The following is a 22,915-nucleotide window of genomic DNA, read 5'->3' as shown; positions in this document are numbered from 1 at the left end:
TTTGGAGTAAAATAACATACATACATACTAGTTAGAACAAATAGTTTGTCTAATCTATAGTGTAAATAAATACAACTTCCACTTGCATAGTTCACAAGCTTCTGTGGATTAAACTTTTGATTGTCACTACTTATCATAGTAATCTGCAAGCATTTTTTACCCTGGGCTAAAAATGAATATGGGAATTGGGAAATTGTAGTGTTTAGTGATTAAAACAACCCCCTCATTGTCACTAATTATCCCAGTGATCTGCAAACATATTTTTCACCCTGGGCTGAAAATGAATATGGGAAATTGTAGTGTTTAGTGATTAAAATTAACCCCTCATGAAATAATGAAGGAGCCTTTGTCACCTGGCCTTCGTCCACTGGCTATAATACTTTGAGTTACCCACCATGAGTCATCAGGGCCCTTTTCCACCTGCAGTCGCTAGCATTCACGCTGAACGCTAGCGATTGCTGAATCGCAAAACCGGCGATTCCCCAACGTTTTGCGGCCGCGATTTTGCTATGCTATGCACTGCATAGCAAAATCGCGGCAAATATCGCTCCGCCGCGCGTTCGTGTTCGGGTAAAAAACGAATCGCGGTAGTGGAAATGACCTACCGCGATTCCTATGTTAAAAAGCAAACCGTAGCGATTGTAAAATCGCTAGCGGTTTGCGACTTTGCGATTCAGCCAGCGCAAACGCGCTGGTGGAAAAGGGCCCTAAGTATAAGTATGCAGATCAGGAGTGTGAGATAATGTCAGTAGTCCTGACCTGTATTCTAGTTCCAAATGAACCATTCATAAGTGTTCACGGTCAGAAGATCAACATTATGGCCAGAAATCAAGCGTTTGCAGGTGGAGGTCAGCAATGGTAGCTTTCATATTTCTCTCATGACGGATGTTGTTTGAGAGTTTATGTGACCTTCATCACAATGACAGCTTCCCTTGCTGTACCATCAGACTTATTTATAATTCTTCTACATGATAAAGATCATGCATGAAGTATAACAGTCTGGCTTTAAGTCGACTGCTTAGGATCCACACAAATACATAGTTCATGTATAAACACTATACAGCTCACAATAACCATGACTTTTTGGGCTGAGTAACAGTAGAAATAGTGTTAGTATTCCCAATGCAACATTTTGTTAACTTTGTAAATTTACCATGAAAAAAGTACAACAATGCTGGTGCTGATATGTATTACATGGTAATGGAAAAATAATACATAGTAAGTAAACCTAAAAAAGAAAATAGCTTTTTTAGATTTACAAAGATGGAAGCAGATTTGTAGAGTAATGTTCCAGTGCAATTCTCTCATCCAGCTTGGTAACTGGATGCAAAGTGAGTGTACTAAAGTGGGCAGCTTTAATAGTCTAAAGCTTGGTTCACAGTGAGACGTTGCATTACCTGTATAACAGGAGCACAACACAAAGGAATGGAAAAGTCGTACCGCACATTACAGCCATGTTGAGTCCCATACAGTGAAGCATAAAGTTAATGAAAATGATGCTACACTGTACCTGTTAATGTACATGTTTAGCGATAATGCACTGCATGCAGTGCGTTACCATACCACAACCCATTATACTGCAAAACTATCTCTGCACTGTGAACATTGCATAGGCGGTGCATTGCAGTGCGGTAAGCTGGGTTACATAGTGGCCGCTTCACCACACTGCAACGCACCACAGTGAATGTGGCCTTAGGGGAATATTTCTATATCTTTCTGAACAGATTGCTTATTGCTAGAGTCATCACATAATCAAACTGAAAGCCTGCAAAATACAAAGACACCACAACAACAGGGATGATGAAAAAGACATTGAACACCCATTAGTTCCAGGTGAATGGAGAAGACATGATACATCATACAAGTGCCTTCATCAATGGGAGGCTCTTGTTATACTTCTGGTGGTTTGTGCAGTGATATTAGTTTTACAAAACTATTACCATTACTAAAATACTGCTTACCCTTTCAATGCATAAAGTTTAATTGCTTACTATACAAGAGCAGCAGCTTTGCTATGGCTGTATCAAAGGTCCTTGTTGTCTGTATCAGGAGATTCTGGGCTTGAGTCCAAGTCACTGATAGCCTCCTTATTTACAAATGTTGCACCCAGTGTAAGGCTTTGTCTTGGCTTCACTGGAGCTAGCTCAGACAAATTAATGTTGTCACTCTTCACTAGTGTTGTCTTGTCCATGTTCTCTTCACTGTGCTTAGCAACCACAGCATTGAGAAAATCTAATTTTGGGGGCAATGTTCCTGTTTCAAATAGGTACTTTGCAAAATAAGAGATGGCTATGTTAAATAGAAATGAAACTAACATAGACAGAGTTTTGAAAGGGAATCTTTGCAGAATAATATTGTTCTTATCTAGGTAACAGTCTCCAAAGCAGATAAGGGCCTGAAGGTGGAGATATGGTTCTCCACCACTTATTCTGAGGAAAAGCCCAAACACATATCCTGCAATAGAACCATAAGTGTTGGTCCCTTTGATAAAGAGGACACAAAGTAGCTGTGGGAAGATAACAATGTAGACCAGGTCAGAACTCAAGTACCAAAGTCCATAAACAGATTTTGCAAGTAACGCCATGGCAGTGGCAGCAGCTCCAAATACAAATATTGTGATCCGCATGACCCAAACGATTTCTCTCTCAGATGCCTTTTAAAAGAAGAACAAATATAGCACAGCTTAAAAATCCTGCATTTGTGATTCAAAAAAAAATTGCATCTTGGAAATGTTAATATGTCAGTTATTTTTAAAACATAGAGTAAAGCTATGTATACACTTTTAGTAATTGTTGCCTAGAATGACCTTTGATCTTTCTGGGAATTCTCTAGGAACATTATTTGTGTAGACACACTGCTCAGCATCCTGTTCCTTTCTATAGAGAGGGGAAAGCGGTGGACAAGCAAGTGGTGCCTTAAGGCACAGACATTGCATTAGAACAGCGCTCGGCCAACTACAGCTGCGGGCCGTATCTGGCCCACCTACGCTGTCACTCCGGCCCGCTGACAGGCAGCGGATTCCTCTCCCCCCCTGCAGAGTCGCAAGTGGGTGGTTACGGGGGAAATGATCGCCGATTCCCACGTCGTGTCTTCATGGCAACATGGCGTCACATTACGGGATGTAATTGGCTTTCATCCCGTAATGTGATTACGTTGGCTGCCAGCATGTAATATGTTGCCACGTCCTCACATTTCATCATGTGACACCCTGTTGCCATGAGGACACAACACGGTAATCAACGATCAAGGTGAGTTTCAATTCCCCAGCCACCTGCAACTCTGCAGGGGGGGTGTTGGAAATCAAGGAATGCGGCCCGCATGTGGCCCGGGCAGCTAAAAGCAGCCCATCCCTGCATTAGAACAATAGTGGTCAGTCATGATGACTTGCTAATGATTTCATCAGTGGGGTTAGGACACACTTATACTCACAATTGATTGCTGAACAATTTTTCCATGAAAGATCTTTCTGTGTGTGTACCTAGCCTAAAGCCTTGTGGTACACATTTAGTTAATGATATCCTCCTTAATTTCCTTGAACTTTGGGTAGTTCCACAAATTTTTGCTGAAACATTTTCACAAATTTCTAGAAGTCAATGGTGCAGACTAATCAGTATTGAAAATATATCTCCAGTAACAGCATTGAATTCCCTGCAGGGTTTCTTGTTGGACAGTGTAATGACCAACAGGAAACCCAAGAGGAGGTTGCAACTCTTCTGCTGGGGATCGCCGTAGTGCTGCAATACTGCTGACTGTATAATGATCCCTGGCAAATCTGCCTATTATTTACATTAATATTATTATTAAATAACATGTAGTCCCCCCTCCCGCTAAAGTAGGGCTCCCACTAAAGTATGACATAGGTCCTTTAGCAGACCAATGGAAAATTCCCTCAGCACCCTTGACAGCTGCCACCTTGCAGTAAATAATAGGTATATTTGCCAGGAATCCTTATACAGCAGTATTGAGGCTGTACAGCCATCCTTGGCAAAAATGTTGCAACTTGCCCTAGGACACCCTGGCAGGAAAGTCACTGCTGTATTATATGTCGTATAACAGCATTAGAAAAACAATTTTCCTATTGAAACTTTAAGATCTATTTTCTTAAAAACTACAAGGTCTTTTTTTTCCCACCTTGTTCCTACTATTCTCCTTAACATACCCTTTGTTATTAATCGCTTAAGTTGGCACCATTAACTGCAATACAATTTCACCCCAAAATCTGATGGTAACTTTACAAAAATGTGAGAGAATTTTAAAGCCAAATGTCATTCTACAATAAAAGATGGGTAAGCAAAAACGGCCCAATTTGCCACAAGATGGAACTGTAGAAATTTGCTGGCTCATCCTTAGGAATGATTACAGAACAGATGTGCTGTTCCTTTAAAAGCCGAATAGTGTGTGCTGTTTTGTGGAAAGATGATAGAACAACAAAAGAAGGTAATTTAGTGATGCAGCAAAGGTACCCATGCAAAATTATCAGCCAAAATGGTTTAGAACAATTGTCTTGGCTGCTGAGTTGACTCAAAGGACAACTGAAGTGAGAGGTATATTGAGGCTGCCATATTTATTTCCTTATAAGCAATACCTGTTGCCTGGCAGTCCTGCTGATCATCTGCCTCTAATACGTTTAGCTATAGACTCTGAACAAGGATGCAGCAGATCACATATTTATGACATTATTGTCATATTTGACTAGATTAACCACATTAACCACTTGTTTCAGGTGTGTGATTCAGACACTACTGCAGCCAAATAGATTGTCAGGGCTGCCAGGCAACTGGTATTGTTCAAGAGAAAATAAATATGGCAGCCTCCATATTCTTCTCACTACAGTTGTCTTTTAAAGGAACACTATCAAAGTTTTAGTTTTTTCCTTAACCTTTTTAGGAGGCAGAAGAAACTTATTAATGACAAGTGCTAATAAAAGAAAAATAAAATCTGTCACCTTATCAGACCTAGCAATATTTCATTAAAAGGAAATAAATATGTCAGCCTCCATATCATTCTCATCTAATGTGAGCACCCTACTTAATTCATAATGCCCAGGCTTTTACTACTTTACTTTTTAATAGATGAAATTAAAGAAGGTAAACTTACATTTTGCCTAAATGAGAGCTGGTAGATATTCCTAGCAAACATTGAGCTGGCTGATAAGATGGAGGAGTCAGCCGATGACATTACAGCAGCAGATACGGCACCAAGTCCGAAGAAAGAGATGTAAGGAGGACACAAATACTGGAGTATGATGGGTAGAATCATATCTGCTTCCTCATTTGTTTCTGGGTCAGATTTTCCATAATCAGTTTGATTCCAATCTAAAAAACAATATTTTAGTTGATCATTTATAACTTGCAGACAAATGTTTCTGTTTAATTTTTTTGTTATTTAGTTGTACTGAAGAGTTAAGTTATTGCTTGATAAAGGCGATTATGATAGTAGTGCCCCAGGCCTTTGCAATCGCTTAACTTTACTCAATACTTGTCTAATATAAATAAAATGAATTAATACAATATTGTTTTTGATCTGCGTTTGGTGATGGTGATATTCTTAGCATGGAGGCTATAAAAAGCTATTTGTATTGATGCTTTTGTTTGCTCTCCCCCTTGCATTCTGCCAATCCTAACTAGTCTGGTGTGTCATGGAGTTTTCTCCAAGGTGGAAAGACTACTTACCTTACCCAAAGCTGCACCTAGGGTCAAATGTAAAATAGTTGCTTATGGCATCAGAAGCTGACAGCTCTTCATTTCTTTAGGAAGTTAAATTACAGCCATTTACTGTACAGCATAAGTAAAGTCCCAACCACCCAAAAACTGAAATAACCAATTTCTGAAAGCATTTATGCTGACTAGTGTAAATTATTACTTTTGCTAATTAATTTTTCAAACTGAAAAATCCTGCATGTAGCTGTGCAATTTATGTATTATATACAGTATTATTTTCTGCTGGTAGAAATAACAGCTTACACCTACTTGCTATGAATGACAACATCCCACTGCCTCATCGGGCCTGATGGGTGCAGTGATGGATGTGAACAATAAGGTGGTGGAGGACATGGAGATCTTAGGGTTAGCTGGGAAAGCTGTTTGCTCACTAGTGCCGTTGATTTGGAGTGCTGTGTTGCCATGGTATGAGCGCAGTGTATCGAGGGGCAGCCCACCACCAGGTTTTGTTTGTTTAACTGTAGTGTTAAGAAGCCTGACCTGAGCCACTGGAAGTAGATGGAGAGAAGAGTGGAGTACTGCAGAACACTATTATAGACTGGGGAACGTTGAAACTATAATCTTTGTGTGACTGTTACGATTGGAAGTGATCCCAGCCATATGAATTGTGATTTTTTTTTGAACTGTGGCCATTTTGTGGCCAAATAGTAAACTGCACCCACATACATTTTTTAATAAATAATTACATTATTTTACATTTGAAATGATCTGTTTCCCTCCCACACAAAAATAACCCAAATAAATTTTTTAATAAAAAAAAAAAAAATTACAATAAAAAAAAACCAACATAAATAGTTACCTAAGGGTCTGAACTTTTTAAATATGCATGTCAAGAGAGTATCTTATTATATATTTTTTAAATTATAAGCTTGTAAATAGTGATGGACGCAAATTGAAAAAATGCACCTTTATTCCTAAATAAAATATTGGCACCATAAATTGTGATAGGGACATAATTTAAACGGTGTAATAACCGGGACAAATGGGCAAATAAAATACATGAGTTTTGATTACAGTAGCGTGTATTAATTTTAAACTATAATGGCCAAAAAATCAGAAATAATGATTTTTTTCCATTTCTTTCATAATCTTTCTGTTAAAATGGATTTAGAAAAAAGTAATTCTTAGCAAAATGTACCACCCAAAGAAAGCCTAATTAGTGGTGGAAAAAACAAGATATAGATCAATTAATTGTGATAAGTAGCAATAAAGTTATTGGCGAATGAATGGGAGGTGAACGTTGCTCAGATGCATACGATTTTCGATGCTGTAGGCTGAAGTGGTTAAAGGATATCTGATTAGCCCCAGACTAGGCATCAACCACCAGTGGTCAGCAACCTTTGAACCACAGTGTGCTCTTTGACGCTGCTCTGGCCACACTCCAGGTGCCTTTGTGATCACATCTGAGAGCTCACAGTGCATGTTATGCCGGGAGCATAGCAAGAGCGGCATCAAAGAGCAAGAAAGGTCACCGACCACTGGTGGTTGGGGACAATCTGGTGCCTATTGCAGGGAAATGGAGCCTGGCAAGGAGAAACAGAGGCAGCAATCCTGGTGTATAGAAATTACTTAAAGTATGTATGGACTTCATTTATGGCAAAACTTTCAGCTCCCATATCGCGTAAAAGGGTGTCGCACCGTAAACAGGAATTATTGTGTAAGAAAGTGAAGCACGGAGGTGATGAAGGATGCAAAAGGCTGAAGACAGCTCCACAAAAGCAAAAGAAAAAGGTCCAATTCCTTACCTATAGCCTCCCTTGTAATGCTCAAGTCAATTAGTTTAATGTGCAAGGTGAGTTTAAATTTGCACAGGCATCAAAAGTGTTAAATCAGCAATTAAATCGGCTAGTCACTTGTATGTGATGAAGAGCAATAGGAAACTTACATGCAGTGAGTCTTTTATCTACTGAAACTGAATCGGGTCCATGGTTTCTACTGTACTATGCAGTACTTAAGCATTTAGCCATGACCATACAATTACCATAAGAAACCCCAGATGAATGACAATTCAAACTTATCAAATGGCCATAGTGAGTCTTTTTTCATATGACTAGGAGAGGTAATTTTTGCACTCTACTGTTTTCTTATTTGAATAATGCAAATAGAGTGCACATATAACAATTAATAACCCTAGTGACTGTCCTAATGGATTTACTGGACTTAATCTCATTTTCTACTGATGAAGTTTTGTGGAGTATGCGAATGTTATTTTTTTCCTTATGCTAGGTACACGCAATACGTTTTTGCATTCCATAGATGCGTTTGATAGATAATTTCTGCCATGTCCGATATTACTTTCGATCGTTCTACCGCTCGATTTCTCATAAAAGTGAATTGAAATTGATAAGAAAAGATAAAAGAATCAAGCGGGAAACCAAGCGGAAAAACCAATTGAAAATCGATAGAACGGATAGTCGACTGAAAAAACGTATTGCGTGTACGTAGCATTAGTAAATGGTGCAGAACAAAGTCTTTGAATTCCAGGTTCACTGTGTGTTTCTGAATTCTATTCACAAAGTGTTTGTAACAACTTAAAACTGTTTTCTCAGTGTGCAGCTAGGACTGCTTACCTGTGGAGGCTCCAATGGCTCCTATGAGAATGGAGGGGATTGCCATTATCAAACAACCAAAAGCAGCTAAGAAAGAGAGGACTTGAGCATAGGTTGCAGAAGAAGCAGACAAGACCCTCTGGAAATAGGCCTGCCAAGGAATTCCTCCTAGAATCTGAAAAATACAAACATTAAGGATTTAAACCATTCTTCTTAAGATATTAGTTTAATGCTTTGAACATACTGTACATGTAGATATACATCATCACCTGCCTTCATTTACATTCTTTTTAAGCAAGCAATCATTATTGAGTAGTTAAAGAGAGCCCGATGTGGGCTCATGAAATGAAAAAAAAAACTAGGAGCCTCCAAAACCACCACTCTCTGCCACTCCTGTGAGCCGCAATGGCCCACTTTCCCTTTCATGACCTCTGGGTCACAACGTTGGAATGAGAGATTCATTCTCTCATTCACAGCATGCTGAGAGGCGGGCAGAGCGGCAGGGGGCATGGCCAGGGAGACAGAGCTGCCCAATGGCAGCTCTGGAAACCCTGCAGGAATGGCCCTGGCGGGCGTTTTGAACAGGGAATCCCTCTCCCGCATGTTTTCCTCTGAGAAAGCGACAAATATTGTTGGGGGGCTATAATGCGGCCATAAATGCTTGAAAACCAAACACATGCAAATGCTTACAAACACTGTACTTCCTTGAGGCTAGTTTCACACATGGTGAGGTGCAATCTGTGGGCGGCAAAAGAGTCTACCACAGTGCATAGCACCACACCATTCCTTGCAGATTTGTCCATGCGGAAGATAGCGCAGACAAGAAAATCTGCATGCCCCGCCCCTCAAACATGTACACAAGTGACTTCAGATATCACTTGCGTCTAACCCCTCAGTCATGTGCACACTTCCAGACAGGAAGTGTGTCAGCAACTTCGCTGACAACAATCTATAAAAATTGTCGCGGTGCCATTGACTCCAATGCAGTTGTGTGCCATGCGGTAGCGCTCATACCACTAAACAATGCGCTGCAGAGTCTGCGTTGATCAAAGCACTTCCGTCGCATCACAGGTACTGTGGCCTATCTCATAGAGATTAATGGACGCTGTGATGGGGGAGCGGCGACACGCTACTGTAAAAAAAGCATTAAAAAATATTTGTGTAAACCAAGCCTAAATTAGTGCAGGACAGACATTAATTGAACTATTCTGCATAAATAATTCGAGATAGTGTGAGGTATTGAAGTACTTAGGAAAGCATTGCAAGAGGAAGTAAAGAGACTTCCTTACGGATTTCCTTTAGAACAGTGTTCCCCAGCCCTGTCCTCAAGGCCCACCAACAGTGCATGTTTTGTATAAATCCACAGAGTAGTTAATCAGCTCTGCTGCAACACTAACTACCCCACCTATGATTGTGTGTGGTTTCCTGCAAAACATGTACTGTTGGTGGCCCTTGAGGACAGGGATGGGTAAGTCTGCTTTATGGTGGCCATACATGGTACAATAAAAATGTTCGATTATCTCGTTTATTCGATCTAAATGGTCGAATCGACTGAAAGTTGAAAATATTTTTTTTTTAGATCAAGAAATTCGAACAATTATCCCGTTTTTTTCGAGAAAAATCTTTATATTCGATCTAACGGAATAATAGAACTAAATTATCTAATAAAAAAAAAATGAAAAATTGTACCATGTATGGGCACCTTTAGAATGATGGGCCTGATGGTGTCGGCCAACAGTGAAATTGGCATCTGCAGGGAGTGCATGGCAATTTTACTGTTACAAGTGCAGGAGGAGCACCGGCTGTTAACCTATTACCCTGCGGGTTACCATAGCGACACGCACGTAACCACGGTAACGCACCTGCTGCTAATGGGTTAATAGGCAGTGCTTCCCCTGCACTAGCAACAGTAAAGGTGAACAGCGCACACTGCATCAGGCCCAATGCTATTCAGTCTAAGCTGCATAATCATTCTAGGTTAGTGGCATAGAGCCACAGGATCAGGAGAATAGATGGTCCATTGGCTTTGTTTAAAATGAAATAAGTATGGCTGCCATCGAATCCCCATCCTTACAGTGTCATTTTAAACTCAGCTCGCTTGGCCACGTTTATACTTTTCACTAGTGGCAGGATGGCAATGCAGTTTCAGATGTTGGAAGGTATATACAGTGTATCAAACAGTTGTTTGCATAATGAGGTATATAACAAAACGGTATATTCATAAATTTGTAGATGTAAAAAAAAAAAAGAAAAGCAAAACCATGGCACTTTGACTTTAAGATTAAATATATACAGAGAATTATGAAGATGACATTGAAGCCTTCATTGTGTCACCAGGCCTCACAGATACACGTGGAGAAAGATAAAATGTATTGTTTACCAGAAGCATGAAATTGTCAAGCCAAGACCAGACCTCTTCTCTCCTTATGCTACCCAGCCAAGGTTCCTTGTAGACTTCTTTCACAGCTGTCACTGTGATGTCTGTGACTGCTGGATGAATCATTGCAAAAGGCACACTGATCCACTGCAATAGAAAGACTTATCTTATTTGATATTGAATGAATCATAAATCAATGCCACTACCTAAACTCTAATATGAATAGTGATGTGATAAATGCAATACTGAATATAATCCAGAATTCTTCAGATATTATATAAATGCAAGGAATTTTTTACAAATTAAATACCACATTTAATTCAATGCATATTAAGCATTTGTCTTACATAAAATAAGTGTATTTACATTATAGTTAAAAGTACAAACCAGGCACAGTTCTAAAGACAATATCCTAAAGCTTAGAAAGCAGGGTACAAGTCAAATGTTATCTCTGTCAAAAAAGGATTCTATTGTTGAAAATCTTGTCTTAAAAGTTTATCCATTTGATCTGACATTAATTAAACCAAATTAACTAAAGAAGCAAAGACCAGGTCGGCATTAATGCTACTTGGCTCAGAATACCAAGCGGCAGAAAACAGACAAACCTACCAAAGTAGATTGCAACCTGAAGCACTCAAAGTTGTTGCTATGTGCAATGGATGTTGAGAGGGATAATTTGGTACTTTAACCACTTACCGACTGCCCACTGCACAGGGGCGGCCGGAAAGTGGATCCCGCAAGGACCGCCACATGTACAAGAGGCGGCGGTCCTTGTACGGGCATGGGCGGAGCGATCGCATCATCCGTGACGCGATCCTCCGCCGGGGATCGATGGCCGGGGATTTAGCCTCCAGCTCGCCGGCCACTTAGCAGCGCCGGCGGGTGGAGGAATACAAATCTCCGCCAATCAATGCGTATAAGGCACTTTGTTAGGTAAACAAAGTGCCTTATACATGCTTCCTCCTCGCCTCGTGGTCTCATTGTTCCAGAGACCACCAGCGAGAAGGAAGCCATAGTAAGTTTACAGCACACATTAATTTGTTTTGCCCACAGCCCCCCTGATCTCCCACCCCAGTCTTCAGACCCCCCCCTCTGATCACCCCATAAGACCCCTGCCAGCACCCTTGCACCCCTCTAAACCCCCCCCCCCCCCACACACACACACACCTGTCACTAAATATCGAAGCTATTACCTACATTAGGTCCCTAACTGCCTCCTAATCACCCCCTACCTTTAGATCAACCCCAGACCCCATCCCAGACTACCCCCCCCCTGTATACTGTATACATCTGTATACAGCTAGCTTACCCCCTGATCCCCCTCTGATCCCCCTCTGATCACCTGTCTATCACCTGTCCATCACCCCTCAGCACCCCCACCCATCAGAGTAGACCCTAACTGCCCCGCGGGGGCAACCAATCACCTGCCCAGACCCTCGATTGCCCTCAGATCCCCCTCCTGATTACATCCCCTGCGCATTGTTTACATCTGTCCTCCCCAGCAATCACTAACTGATCTTCGATCAGTAACCCCCTGTGTCTGCCGATCATCAGATCAGGACTCAGTCTGCCCCATGCGGGCTCCTGATCAACCCCCCACCCCCTCAAATCGCCCTCAGACCCCCCCCTTAATCACCTTCTGAGTAGAGTTGGGCCGAACGGTTCGCCTGCGAACGGTTCCATGCGAACTTCAGTGGTTCGCGTTCGCGTCCCGCAGGCGAACCTTTGCGGAAGTTCGGTTCGCCCCATAATGCACATGGAGGGTCAACTTTGACCCTCTACATCACAGTCAGCAGGCCCAGTGTAGCCAATTAGGCTACACTAGCCCCTGGAGCCCCACCCCCCCTTATATAAGGCAGGCAGCGCCGGCCATTACGGTCACTCGTGTGCTGCCTGCGTTAGTGAGAGTAGGGCGAGCTGCTGCAGACTGTCTCTCAGGGAAAGATTAGTTAGGCTTAACTTGTTCCTGTCTGGCTGCATACCTGTTCTGTGAACCCACCACTGCATACCTGTGCTGTGAACCCACCACTGCATACCTGTGCTGTGAACCCACCACTGCATACCTGTGCTGTGAACCCACCACTGCATACCTGTTCTGTGAACCCACCACTGCATACCTGTGCTGTGAACCCTCCACTGCATACCTGTTCAGTGAACCCACCACTGCATACCTGTTCAGTGAACCCACCACTGCATACCTGTGCTGTGAAACCACCACTGCATACCTGTTCAGTGAACCTGCCACTGCATACCTGTGAACCCACCACTGCATACCTGTTCAGTGAACCCACCACTGCATACCTGTTCAGTGAACCCACCACTGCATACCTGTTCAGTGAACCTGCCACTGCATACCTGTTCTGTGAACCCACCACTGCATACCTGTTCAGTGAACCCACCACTGCATACCTGTGCTGTGAACCCACCACTGCATACCTGTGCTGTGAACCCACCACTGCATACCTGTTCAGTGAAACCACCACTGCATACCTGTGCTGTGAACCCACCACTGCATACCTGTTCTGTGAACCCACCACTGCATACCTGTTCTGTGAACCCGCCACTGCATACCTGTTGTGTTCAGTGAACCCGCCACTGCATACCTGTTCTGTTCAGTGGACCCGCCACTGTATACCTGTTTAGTGACCCCGCCACTGCATACCTGTTGTGTTCAGTGAACCTGCCACTGCATACCTGTTCTGTGAACCCGCCACTGTATACCTGTTCTGTTCAGTGAACCCACCGCATCAGTGCGCATATATGTGCAGTTAAGTGAACCCACCTACCTACGTGAGTGCACGCAGTCTGATATACCACTCCGTGCATACCCGATATGGACAAAACAGGTAGAGGAAGAGGTAGTGCCAGAGCCAGAGGAAGGCCACCCGGCAGGTCTGCGCGAGGTCGTGTAAATGTAATTTCGTGTGGACCTGGCCCACAGTACAGTGCTCGGAAGAAGGCACGTCCCATCACGTCCCAAGATTGTCAGGACGTGGTTGAGTATTTAGCGACACAGAACACCTCATCTTTCTCAGCCACCAGCGCTACTACTATCACCACTTCCGCTGCATTTGACACTTTGCAAGAACTATTTAGTGGTGAAATCACTGATGCACAGCCATTGTTGTTACAGCCAGATGAATTTTCACCAGCTCATATGTCTGCGTTACGCGGCAACACTATGGATGTAACGTGTAAGGAGGATGAAGGACCTACTGATGGTGCATGTTTAGATTTTTCTGAGTCAGGCGAAGCTGGGCAGGATGACTACGATGATGACGATGATAGGGATCCTCTGTATGTTCCCAATAGAGGAGATGAAGAGGGGGACAGTTCAGAGGGGGAGTCAGAGAGTAGTAGGAGGAGAGAAGTTGCTGAAAGAAGCTGGGGCAGCTCTTCGTCAGAAACAGCTGGTGGCAGAGTCCGGCACCATGTATCGCCACCTATGTACAGCTAGCCAACTTGCCCTTCAGCATCAGCTGCTGAGGTCCCCATAGTGCCCACATCCCAGGGTGGCTCAGCGGTGTGGACATTTTTTAATGTGTGTGCCTCAGATCGGACCAAAGCCATCTGTTCGCTCTGCCAACAAAAATTGAGCCGTGGAAAGGCCAACACTCACGTAGGGACAAGTGCCTTACGAAGGCACCTGGAGAAAAGGCACAAACAGCAATGGGATGGCCACCTGAGCAAAAGCAGCAGCAGCACACAAAAGCAAAGCCACCCTCCTTCTCCTCTTCCTCCTCCATCAGGTGCATTATCTGCTTCTGCCGCTTTCTCCCTTCCACCTTCACAGGCACCCTCCTCCACTCCGCCTCTGCCCTTGAGCGGTTCCTGCTCCTCTGCCCACAGCAGCAGTCAGGTGTCCGTGAAGGAAATGTTTGAGCGGAAGAAGCCAATTTCGGCCAGTCACCCCCTTGCCCGGCGTCTGACAGCTGGCGTGGCGGAACTGTTAGCTCGGCAGCTGTTACCATACCGGCTGGTGGACTCTGAGGCCTTCCGTAAATTTGTGGCCATCGGAACACCGCAGTGGAAGATGCCATGCCGCACTTATTTTTCGAGAAAGGCCATACCCCAACTGCACCGTGAAGTTGAGAGGCAAGTGGTGTCATCTCTTGCGAAGAGCGTTGGGTCAAGGGTACACCTGACCACAGATGCCTGGTCTGCCAAGCACGGGCAGGGCCGCTACATTACGTACACAGCCCATTGGGTGAACCTGGTGGTGAACGATGGCAAGCAGGGCGCAGCGGACCAAATTGTGACACCTCCACGGCTTGCAGGCAGGCCTCCTGCCACCTCCTCTCCTCCTGCTACATGCTCTTCGCTGTCCTCCTCCTCCTTGGCTGAGTGGCAGTTCTCCTCTCCAGCTACACAGCCCCAGCTCCGCAGGGCCTATGCTGCATGCCAGGTAAAACGGTGTCACGCCATCTTAGACATGTCTTGTCTCAAAGCGGAGAGTCACACTGGAGCAGCTCTCCTGGCTGCTCTTAAGAAACAGGTGGAAGAGTGGCTGACCCCGCACCACCTGGAGATAGGCAACGTGGTGTGCGACAACGGCAGCAATCTGCTTGCCGCTTTGCATATGGGGAAGCTGACACACATACCCTGCATGGCACATGTCATGAATCTAGTGGTTCAAAGATTTGTGGCAAAGTACCCTGGCTTAGCGAATGTCCTGAAGCAGGCCAGGAAGTTCTGTGGGCATTTGAGGCGGTCTTACACAGCCATGGCACGCTTTGCGGAAATTCAGCGCAAAAACAACATGCCGGTGAGACGCCTCATTTGCGATAGCCCGACTCGCTGGAACTCGACCCTGCTCATGTTCTCCCGCCTGCTAGAACAGAAGAAAGCCGTGACCCACTACCTCTACAACTACAGTAGAATGAAACAGTCTGGGAAGATGGGGATGTTCTGGCCCGACAACTGGACACTGATGAAAAATGCATGCAGGCTCATGCGGCCGTTTGAGGAGGTGACCAACCTGGTGAGCCGCAGTGAGGGCACCATCAGCGACTTAATTCCCTATGCTTACTTCTTGGAGCGTGCTGTGCGTAGAGTGGCGGATGAAGCTGTGAATGAGCGTGACCAGGAACCGTTACGGCAGGAACAGGCATGGGACCAATTTTCATCAGACCCAGCTGTTTCCTCAACACCTGCGGCAGCACAGAGGGGGGAGGAGGAGGAAGAAGAGAAGTCGTGTGCAGAAGACGAGTCAGACTCAGAGGATGATGAGCAAGGTGTTTCTTTGGGGTAGGAGGAGGAGGAGGAGGAGGAGGAGGGGACAGCGGCAGGAGAACAACCGCAGCAGGCGTCGCAAGGGGCTTGTGCTGCTCAACCTTCCCGTGGTATTGTTCGCGGCTGGGGGGAGGAGGTTGACTTACCTGACGTCACTGAGGAAGAGCAAGAGGAGATGGAGGGTACTGGATCCGACTTTGTGCAGATGTCGTCTTTTATGCTGTCCTGCCTGTTGAGGGACCCCCGTATAAAAAACCTCAAGGGGAATGAGCTGTACTGGGTGGCCACACTACTAGACCCTCGGTACAGGCACAAAGTGGCGGACCTGTTACCAACTCACCGGAAGGTGGAAAGGATGCAGCACATGCAGAACCAGCTGTCAACTATGCTTTACAATGCCTTTAAGGGTGATGTGACAGCACAACGCCAGCAAGGTACCACTGCCACTAATCCTCCTCCCGTGTCCACGCAGTCAAAGACAGGACGCTCCAGCGATCTCATGGTGATGTCGGACATGCGGACGTTCTTTAGTCCAACGCCTCGCCGTAGCCCTTCCGGATCCACCCTCCACCAACGCCTGGAACGGCAGGTAGCCGACTACCTGGCCTTAAGTGTGGATGTAGACACTGCTGTGAACAGCGATGAGGAACCCTTGAACTACTGGGTGCGCAGGCTTGACCTGTGGCCAGAGCTGTCCCAATTTGCCATCCAACTTCTCTCCTGCCCTGCCGCAAGCGTCCTGTCAGAAAGGACCTTCAGCGCAGCTGGAGGCATTGTCACAGAGAAGAGAAGTCGCCTAAGTCACAAAAGTGTTAAGTACCTCACCTTTATCAAAATGAATGAGGCATGGATCCCGGAGGGCTGCTGCCCGCCCCAAGACTAAGTCAGTCCCCGCACACACAGCATCTCTGCCTGCACGCCGTGTGACTGGCTGCCTGGCCTGCCCCAAGAAGACTAAGTCGCTCCCAGTCCCTCCACACAGCATGTCTGCCTGCAGGCCGCTTCACTACCTTCTCCGCCACCACCAACAGGGTCCGGGACTCCAGGCGGATTGCTGAATTTTTTAGGCCGCTGCTAGCAGCGACCGCTGTAATAATTTTTCTGGTGCGTGTACATGACTGCCTAATTTTTATGGCTGCACTGCGGGCAGCTGCAACAACAAAATAAAAGGCATGTACATGCGCCCATTCCCCTTCGTGATCATTACCTTGCCGTGGTGAAGGGGCTTGCGTATCACAATGAAGCAATGACCGGCGCCTAGATGAGTGTCTCGGGGGGCACACAAAAGATAATAAGGTCGTTGCTTCATTGTGGTCAGACCAAATTTGATCAGCTGGACAGTCACTGTTCTGTCATTCAGCTACATCAGCCAGGCGACCATATGGGCTGTAAAGCCACCAAAACCTGCACTCTCGCCATGGTGCGCACCAGTCCAGCACGGCCGTCACTACACAAACAGCTGTTTGCGGTGCGTTACACGGTGAGTTTGGTGTGTCAGTGTGAAGCAGTACCTTAATTACACTACCTGATTGATGTATACACATGCAAGATGTTTTAAAGCACTTTAGGCCTGTCATTTAGCATTCAATGTGATTTCTGCCCTTAAAACGCTGCTTTGCGTCAAATCCAGATTTTTCCCGGGGACTTTTGGCATGTATCCCACTCCGCCATGCCCCCCTCCAGGTGTTAGTTTTTTTTTTTTCAAAGTTCGCATCCCCATTGAAGTCTATTGCGGTTCGCGAACTTTAACGCGAACCGAACCTTCCGCGGAAGTTCGCGAACCAGGTTCGCGAACCTAAAATCGGAGGTTCGGCCCAACTCTACTTCTGAGTGCATTGTATTTGGCTGTGCTGTGATTGTATTCGATTGTGCTGCGATTGTATTTGATTGTGCTGCAATTGTATTTGATTGTCCCGTGATCGGCTTCGATTGTCCCGTGATTGTTTGAATGCCTCTGAGACCCCACTTCCTGCCACCCCCAATCCCACCCTCCCCCCCACCACCTCCAACCACCTCCAACCACCACCTTCCGAGTGCATCAGATTTGCTTGTGCTGTGATTGCATTCGATTGTGCTGTAATTGTATTTGATTGTCCAGTGATCGGCTTTGATTGTCCTGTGATTGTTTGATTGCCTCTGAGACCCCACTTCCCGCCACCCCCAACCCCACCCTCCCCCCCACCACCTCCAACCACCACCTTCCGAGTGCATCAGATTTGCTTGTGCTGTGATTGGATTCGATTGTGCTGTAATTGTATTTGATTGTCCCGTGATCGGCTTTGATTGTCCCGTGATTGTTTGATTGCCTTTGAGACCCCACTTCCCGCCACCCCCAACCCCCCCCCCCACCTCCAACCATCACCTTCCGAGTGCATCAGATTTGCTTGCGCTGTGATTGGATTCGATTGTGCTGTAATTGTTTTTGATTGTCCCGTGATCGGCTTTGATTGTCCCCTGATTGTTTGATTGCCTCTGAGACCCCACTTCCCGCCACCCCCAACCCCACGCTCCCCCCCACCACCTCCAACCACCACCTTCCAAGTGCATCAGATTTGCTTGTGCTGTGATTGGATTTGATTGTGCTGTAATTGTATTTGATTGTCCCGTGATCGGCTTTGATTGTCCCGTGATTGGTTAATTGCCTCTGAGACCCCACTCACCACCACCCCCAAACCCCCACCACTGCCAAACCCCCCCACCCCAGATCATCCCCCTGTTACTATCCTAGTGATCTAAAAACAGTGATCAGTGAAAACTGACACTTTTTTAGTATCATTAGTGTAAGCAGTTAGGCCAGTTAGCTAGGCCCCTTTGTTAGGGTCAGTTAGTGCCCAGCCCACTGCACCGCATTCACTGATTAGTCGCTGATTAGCGCCATCACTGTCGCTAATCAGCATTGGTACTATATAGTATCTAGTGATCATTCCTGATCGGACAGATCTATAGCAGTACATTAGGGTCACCTTAGTGTAGGCTCCACTAAAAACGCAGTGTTTACCCGATCAGGCCTGATCGTTCGCCCGCACTTGCGTTCAGCCGCCCCACTGTAGTGACAGATTTTTTTTTCTGATCACTGCAAAAACACTGTACACTAGCTGTGGCGCTGTAAAGATCAGTTTTGATTTTTTTTTAATCAAAACTCAGGGACCACAGCTTTCTACCTCTCAAATACTCCCTTTTGCTAGGTAGGTGCTCTTTTTTTCTGGGTAGTCTCGGAGGAAAACCCCATAAATTTAGCAGTCCACAATGGCAAGAAGGGGGATTTCCGATGAAGAGGTATACAGGTACATGGACCAGTCAGATGAGAGCGTTTGGGAAGACTCAGCCGACGAATCATCCGGGTCTGAATTTGAACCTGTGGAAAGCAGTGGTTCTCTGACCGAAAGTGATGACGAGGTTTTGGTCCCGGCTAGAGCCAGGCGTACCAGACCCCATGTGTTTAGACCGCAGGTGGCGCAGGATTCGCCTCAAGGGCAGCAGGGTGGTGCTAGTGCTGATGAGAGTTTTCTTGGTGAGGCAGGCACCAGCAGCGCAGCATCTCCTGGACTAAGTACCAGTACTTCCGTAGACCCTGGTGAAGTGGTGAGCGCCAGCATGGAAGTTGAAAGTGACATGGAAGTGACATGGAAGTGACAAAAAATAAAATCTTCTATGAACTCACCATAGTCCTAACAGAATACCTTGGGATGTCTTCTTTCTAAAATGGGGTCATTTGTGGGGTTCCTATACTGCCCTGGCATTTTAGGGGCCCTAAACCGTAAGCAGTAGTCTGGAAACCAAATGCCGCAAAATGACTCTTGAAATCCTAAAGGTACTCATTGGACTTTGGGCCTCTTAGCGCAGTTAGGGTGCAAAAAAGTGCCACACATGTGGTATCGCCGTACTTGAGAGAAGTAGTACAATGTGTTTTGGGGTGTATTTTTACACATACCTATGCTGGGTGGGAGAAATATCTCTGTAAATGGACAATTGTGTGTAAAAAAATCAAAAGATTGTCATTTACAGAGGTATTTCTCCCACCCAGCATGGGTATGTGTAAAAATACACCCCAAAACACATTATAATACTTCTCCCGAGTACGGCGATACCACATGTGTGGCACTTTTTTGCACCCTAACTGTGCTAAGGGGCCCAAAGTCCAATGAGTACCGTTAGGATTTCAAAGGTCATTTTGCGGCATTTGATTTCCACACTACTCCTCACGGTTTAGGGTCCCTAAAATGCCAGGGCAGTATAGGAACCCCACAAATGACCCCATTTTAGAAAGAAGACACCCCAAGGTATTCTGTTAGGATTATGGTGAGTTCATAGAAGATTTTATTTTTTTGTCACAAGTTAGCGGAAAGTGACACTTTGTGAAAAAAAAAACAATACAAATCAATTTCCGCTAACTTGTGACAAAAAATAAAATCTTCTATGAACTCACCGTACTCCTAACAGAATACCTTGGGGTGTCTTCTTTTTAAAATGGGGTCATTTGTGGAGTTCCTATACTGCCCTGGCATTTTAGGGGCCCTAAACCGTGAGCAGTAGTCTGGAAACCAAATGCCGCAAAATGACCCTTGAAATCCTAAAGGTACTCATTGGACTTTGGGCCCCTTAGCGCAGTTAGGGTGCAAAAAAGCGCCACACATGTGGTATCTCCGTACTCAGGAGAAGTATTATAATGTGTTTTGGGGTGTATTTTTACACATACCCATGCTGAGTGGTAGAAAGATCTCTGTAAATGGACAATTGTGTGTAAAAAAAAATCAAAAAATTGTCATTTCCAGAGATATTTCTCCCACCCAGCATAGGTATGTGTAAAAATACACCCCAAAACACATTATACTACTTCTCCTGAATACGGCAATACCACATGTGTGGCACTTTTTTGCAGCCTAACTGCGTTAAGGGGTCCAAAGTCCAATGAGCACCTTTAGGCTTTACAGGGGTGCTTACAATTAGGCACCCCCCAAAATGCCAGGACAGTAAACACACCCCACAAATGACCCCATTTTGGAAAGTAGACACTTCAAGGTATTCAGAGAGGGGCAGGGTGAGTCCGTGGCAGATTTCATTTTTTTTGTCGCAATTTAGAAAAAATGGAAACTTTTTTTTTTTGTCACAAAGTGTCATTTTCCGCTAACTTGTGACAAAAAATAATATTTTCTATGAACTCACTATGCGTCTCAGTGAATACTTTAGGATGTCTTCTTTCCAAAATGGGGTCATTTGGGGGGTATTTATACTATCCTGGAATTCTAGCCCCTCATGAAACATGTCAGGTGGTCAGAAAAATCAGAGATGCTTCAAAATGGGAAAATTCACTTTTTGCACCATAGTTTGTAAACGCTATAACTTTTACCCAAACCAATAAATATAGGCTGAATGGGTTTTTTTTTTAAATCAAAAACATGTTTGTCCACATTTTTCATGCTGCATGTATACAGAAATTTTACTTTATTTGAAAAATGTCAGCACAGAAAGTTAAAAAAAATCATTTTTTTTTATAAAATTCATGTCTTTTTTTATGAATATAATAAAAAGTAAAAATCGCAGCAGCAATCAAATAGCACCAAAAGAAAGCTTTATTAGTGACAAGAAAAGGAGCCAAAATTCATTTAGGTGGTAGGTTGTATGAGCGAGCAATAAACCGTGAAAGCTGCAGTGGTTTGAATGGAAAAAAAGGGTCTGGTCCTTAAGGGGGGTAAAGCCTACGGTCCTCAAGTGGTTAAGTTATCTTGTGTACAGTACAAATCGGTGGAAGTAAAGCAAACCTTTGAAAACATTAGGAAGTTTGCCATCTTATAATTGCTACATGTCTGACTTTATTATTATTATTCCTTATATTATGCTTGCCCTTTCCTACAGCTTTAAAGCAAACCTGAAGTGAAAATAAACTTATGAGATAATGAATTGTATGTGTAGTAAAGCTAAGAAATAGAGCATTAGTAGCAAAGAGTCTCATATTTTTTTCCAGTAAAGGAAGAGTTAAAAATCACTATCTATCCAAAAGAGCTTTTTGAGTTATGCGACCCAACTTGGGTGGAAGACAGTCCTATTTTGTGAGGCACTTAAACAGACAACAAACAGTGAGAAACAGCTTGAGATAAGGTTTTGCTGCAAGAAAGTTATTTCTGCTTTGTTTTATAGCTTAACCTGCTGAGCGGTCTGGACGAGCTCAGCTCGTCCAGTACCGCCGGAGCCTGCCGCTCAGGCCCTGCTAGGCCGATTTGGCTCAAATAAAAAGCAGCACACGCAGCCGGCACTTTGCCAGCCGCGTGTGCTACCTGATCGCCGCTGCAGCGCGGCGATCCGCCGCATGCAGCGTTGAAAGAGGGTCCCCCCAGCCGCCTGAGCCCAGCGTAGCCGGAACAAAAAGTTCCGGCCAGCGCTAAGGGCTGGATCGGAGGCGGCTGACGTCAGGACGTCGGCTGACGTCCATGACGTCACTCCGCTCGTCGCCATGGCGACGAGGTAAGCGAAACACGGAAGGCCGCTCAGTGCGGCCTTCCGTGTCACTTCTGGCCCGCCGGAGGCGATCAGAAGAACGCCTCCGGAGCGCCCTCTAGTGGGCTTTCATGCAGCCAACTTTCAGTTGGCTGCATGAAATCGTTTTTTTTTTATTAAAAAAAAACCCTCCCGCAGCCTCCCTGGCGATCTTACAAGAACGCCAGGGAGGTTAAAAGACAGACTTTGGTTTCTAAACTGTATCTGTGACAGAATGATGCAATGCTATAAAAAAAAGTTATATAACTGAAAATAAAAATATGAGACATTTCTTTGCTACTAATATTCTAATTATTATCCATACTCCACATAAAATTAATTATATCATAAGGTTTTTTTTTCACTTTAGGTTTGCTTTAAGCTTCTTCCATTAGCTGGCTATCATCACCTCAACTCATGTGGTACTAGGACAGGATTGATGGGCACATTTTCCTGTGAGAGATGTTCTGTTTAGGAGTAGTTCTACAGATGCAATTGTTTATCTATTTTCAGTTTAGGTTCAATAAGGAAGATGCTCTGAGGAAAGTCACATGATCAGCCGAGTA

At 44.7% G+C, this 22,915-nt stretch overlaps 1 protein-coding gene across 1 annotated transcript in view; it reads right to left on the bottom strand.

Moving 5' to 3' along the window:
* Positions 1–1,178: 1,178 nt before the first annotated feature.
* SLC5A7 (solute carrier family 5 member 7) overlaps positions 1,179–22,915 on the bottom strand; it is an 84,858-nt gene continuing 63,121 nt past the window's right edge. Inside the window, exons 6-9 of the mRNA XM_068265300.1 lie at positions 10,650–10,793; positions 8,291–8,444; positions 5,098–5,315; positions 1,179–2,653 (exon numbers count right to left, since the gene is read on the bottom strand). Coding sequence (XP_068121401.1) covers positions 2,024–2,653; positions 5,098–5,315; positions 8,291–8,444; positions 10,650–10,793 — 1,146 coding nt within the window. The 3' untranslated portion in view covers positions 1,179–2,023. The remainder of the gene's footprint in view (positions 2,654–5,097; positions 5,316–8,290; positions 8,445–10,649; positions 10,794–22,915) is intronic.

Source organism: Hyperolius riggenbachi, chromosome 2 (genome assembly GCF_040937935.1).
Source record: "Hyperolius riggenbachi isolate aHypRig1 chromosome 2, aHypRig1.pri, whole genome shotgun sequence".
In the NCBI taxonomy this organism is placed as follows: domain Eukaryota; kingdom Metazoa; phylum Chordata; class Amphibia; order Anura; family Hyperoliidae; genus Hyperolius; species Hyperolius riggenbachi.
The sequence above is the reverse complement of the archived record's forward strand: the minus strand, read 5'-3'. Positions and strand labels throughout refer to the sequence as shown.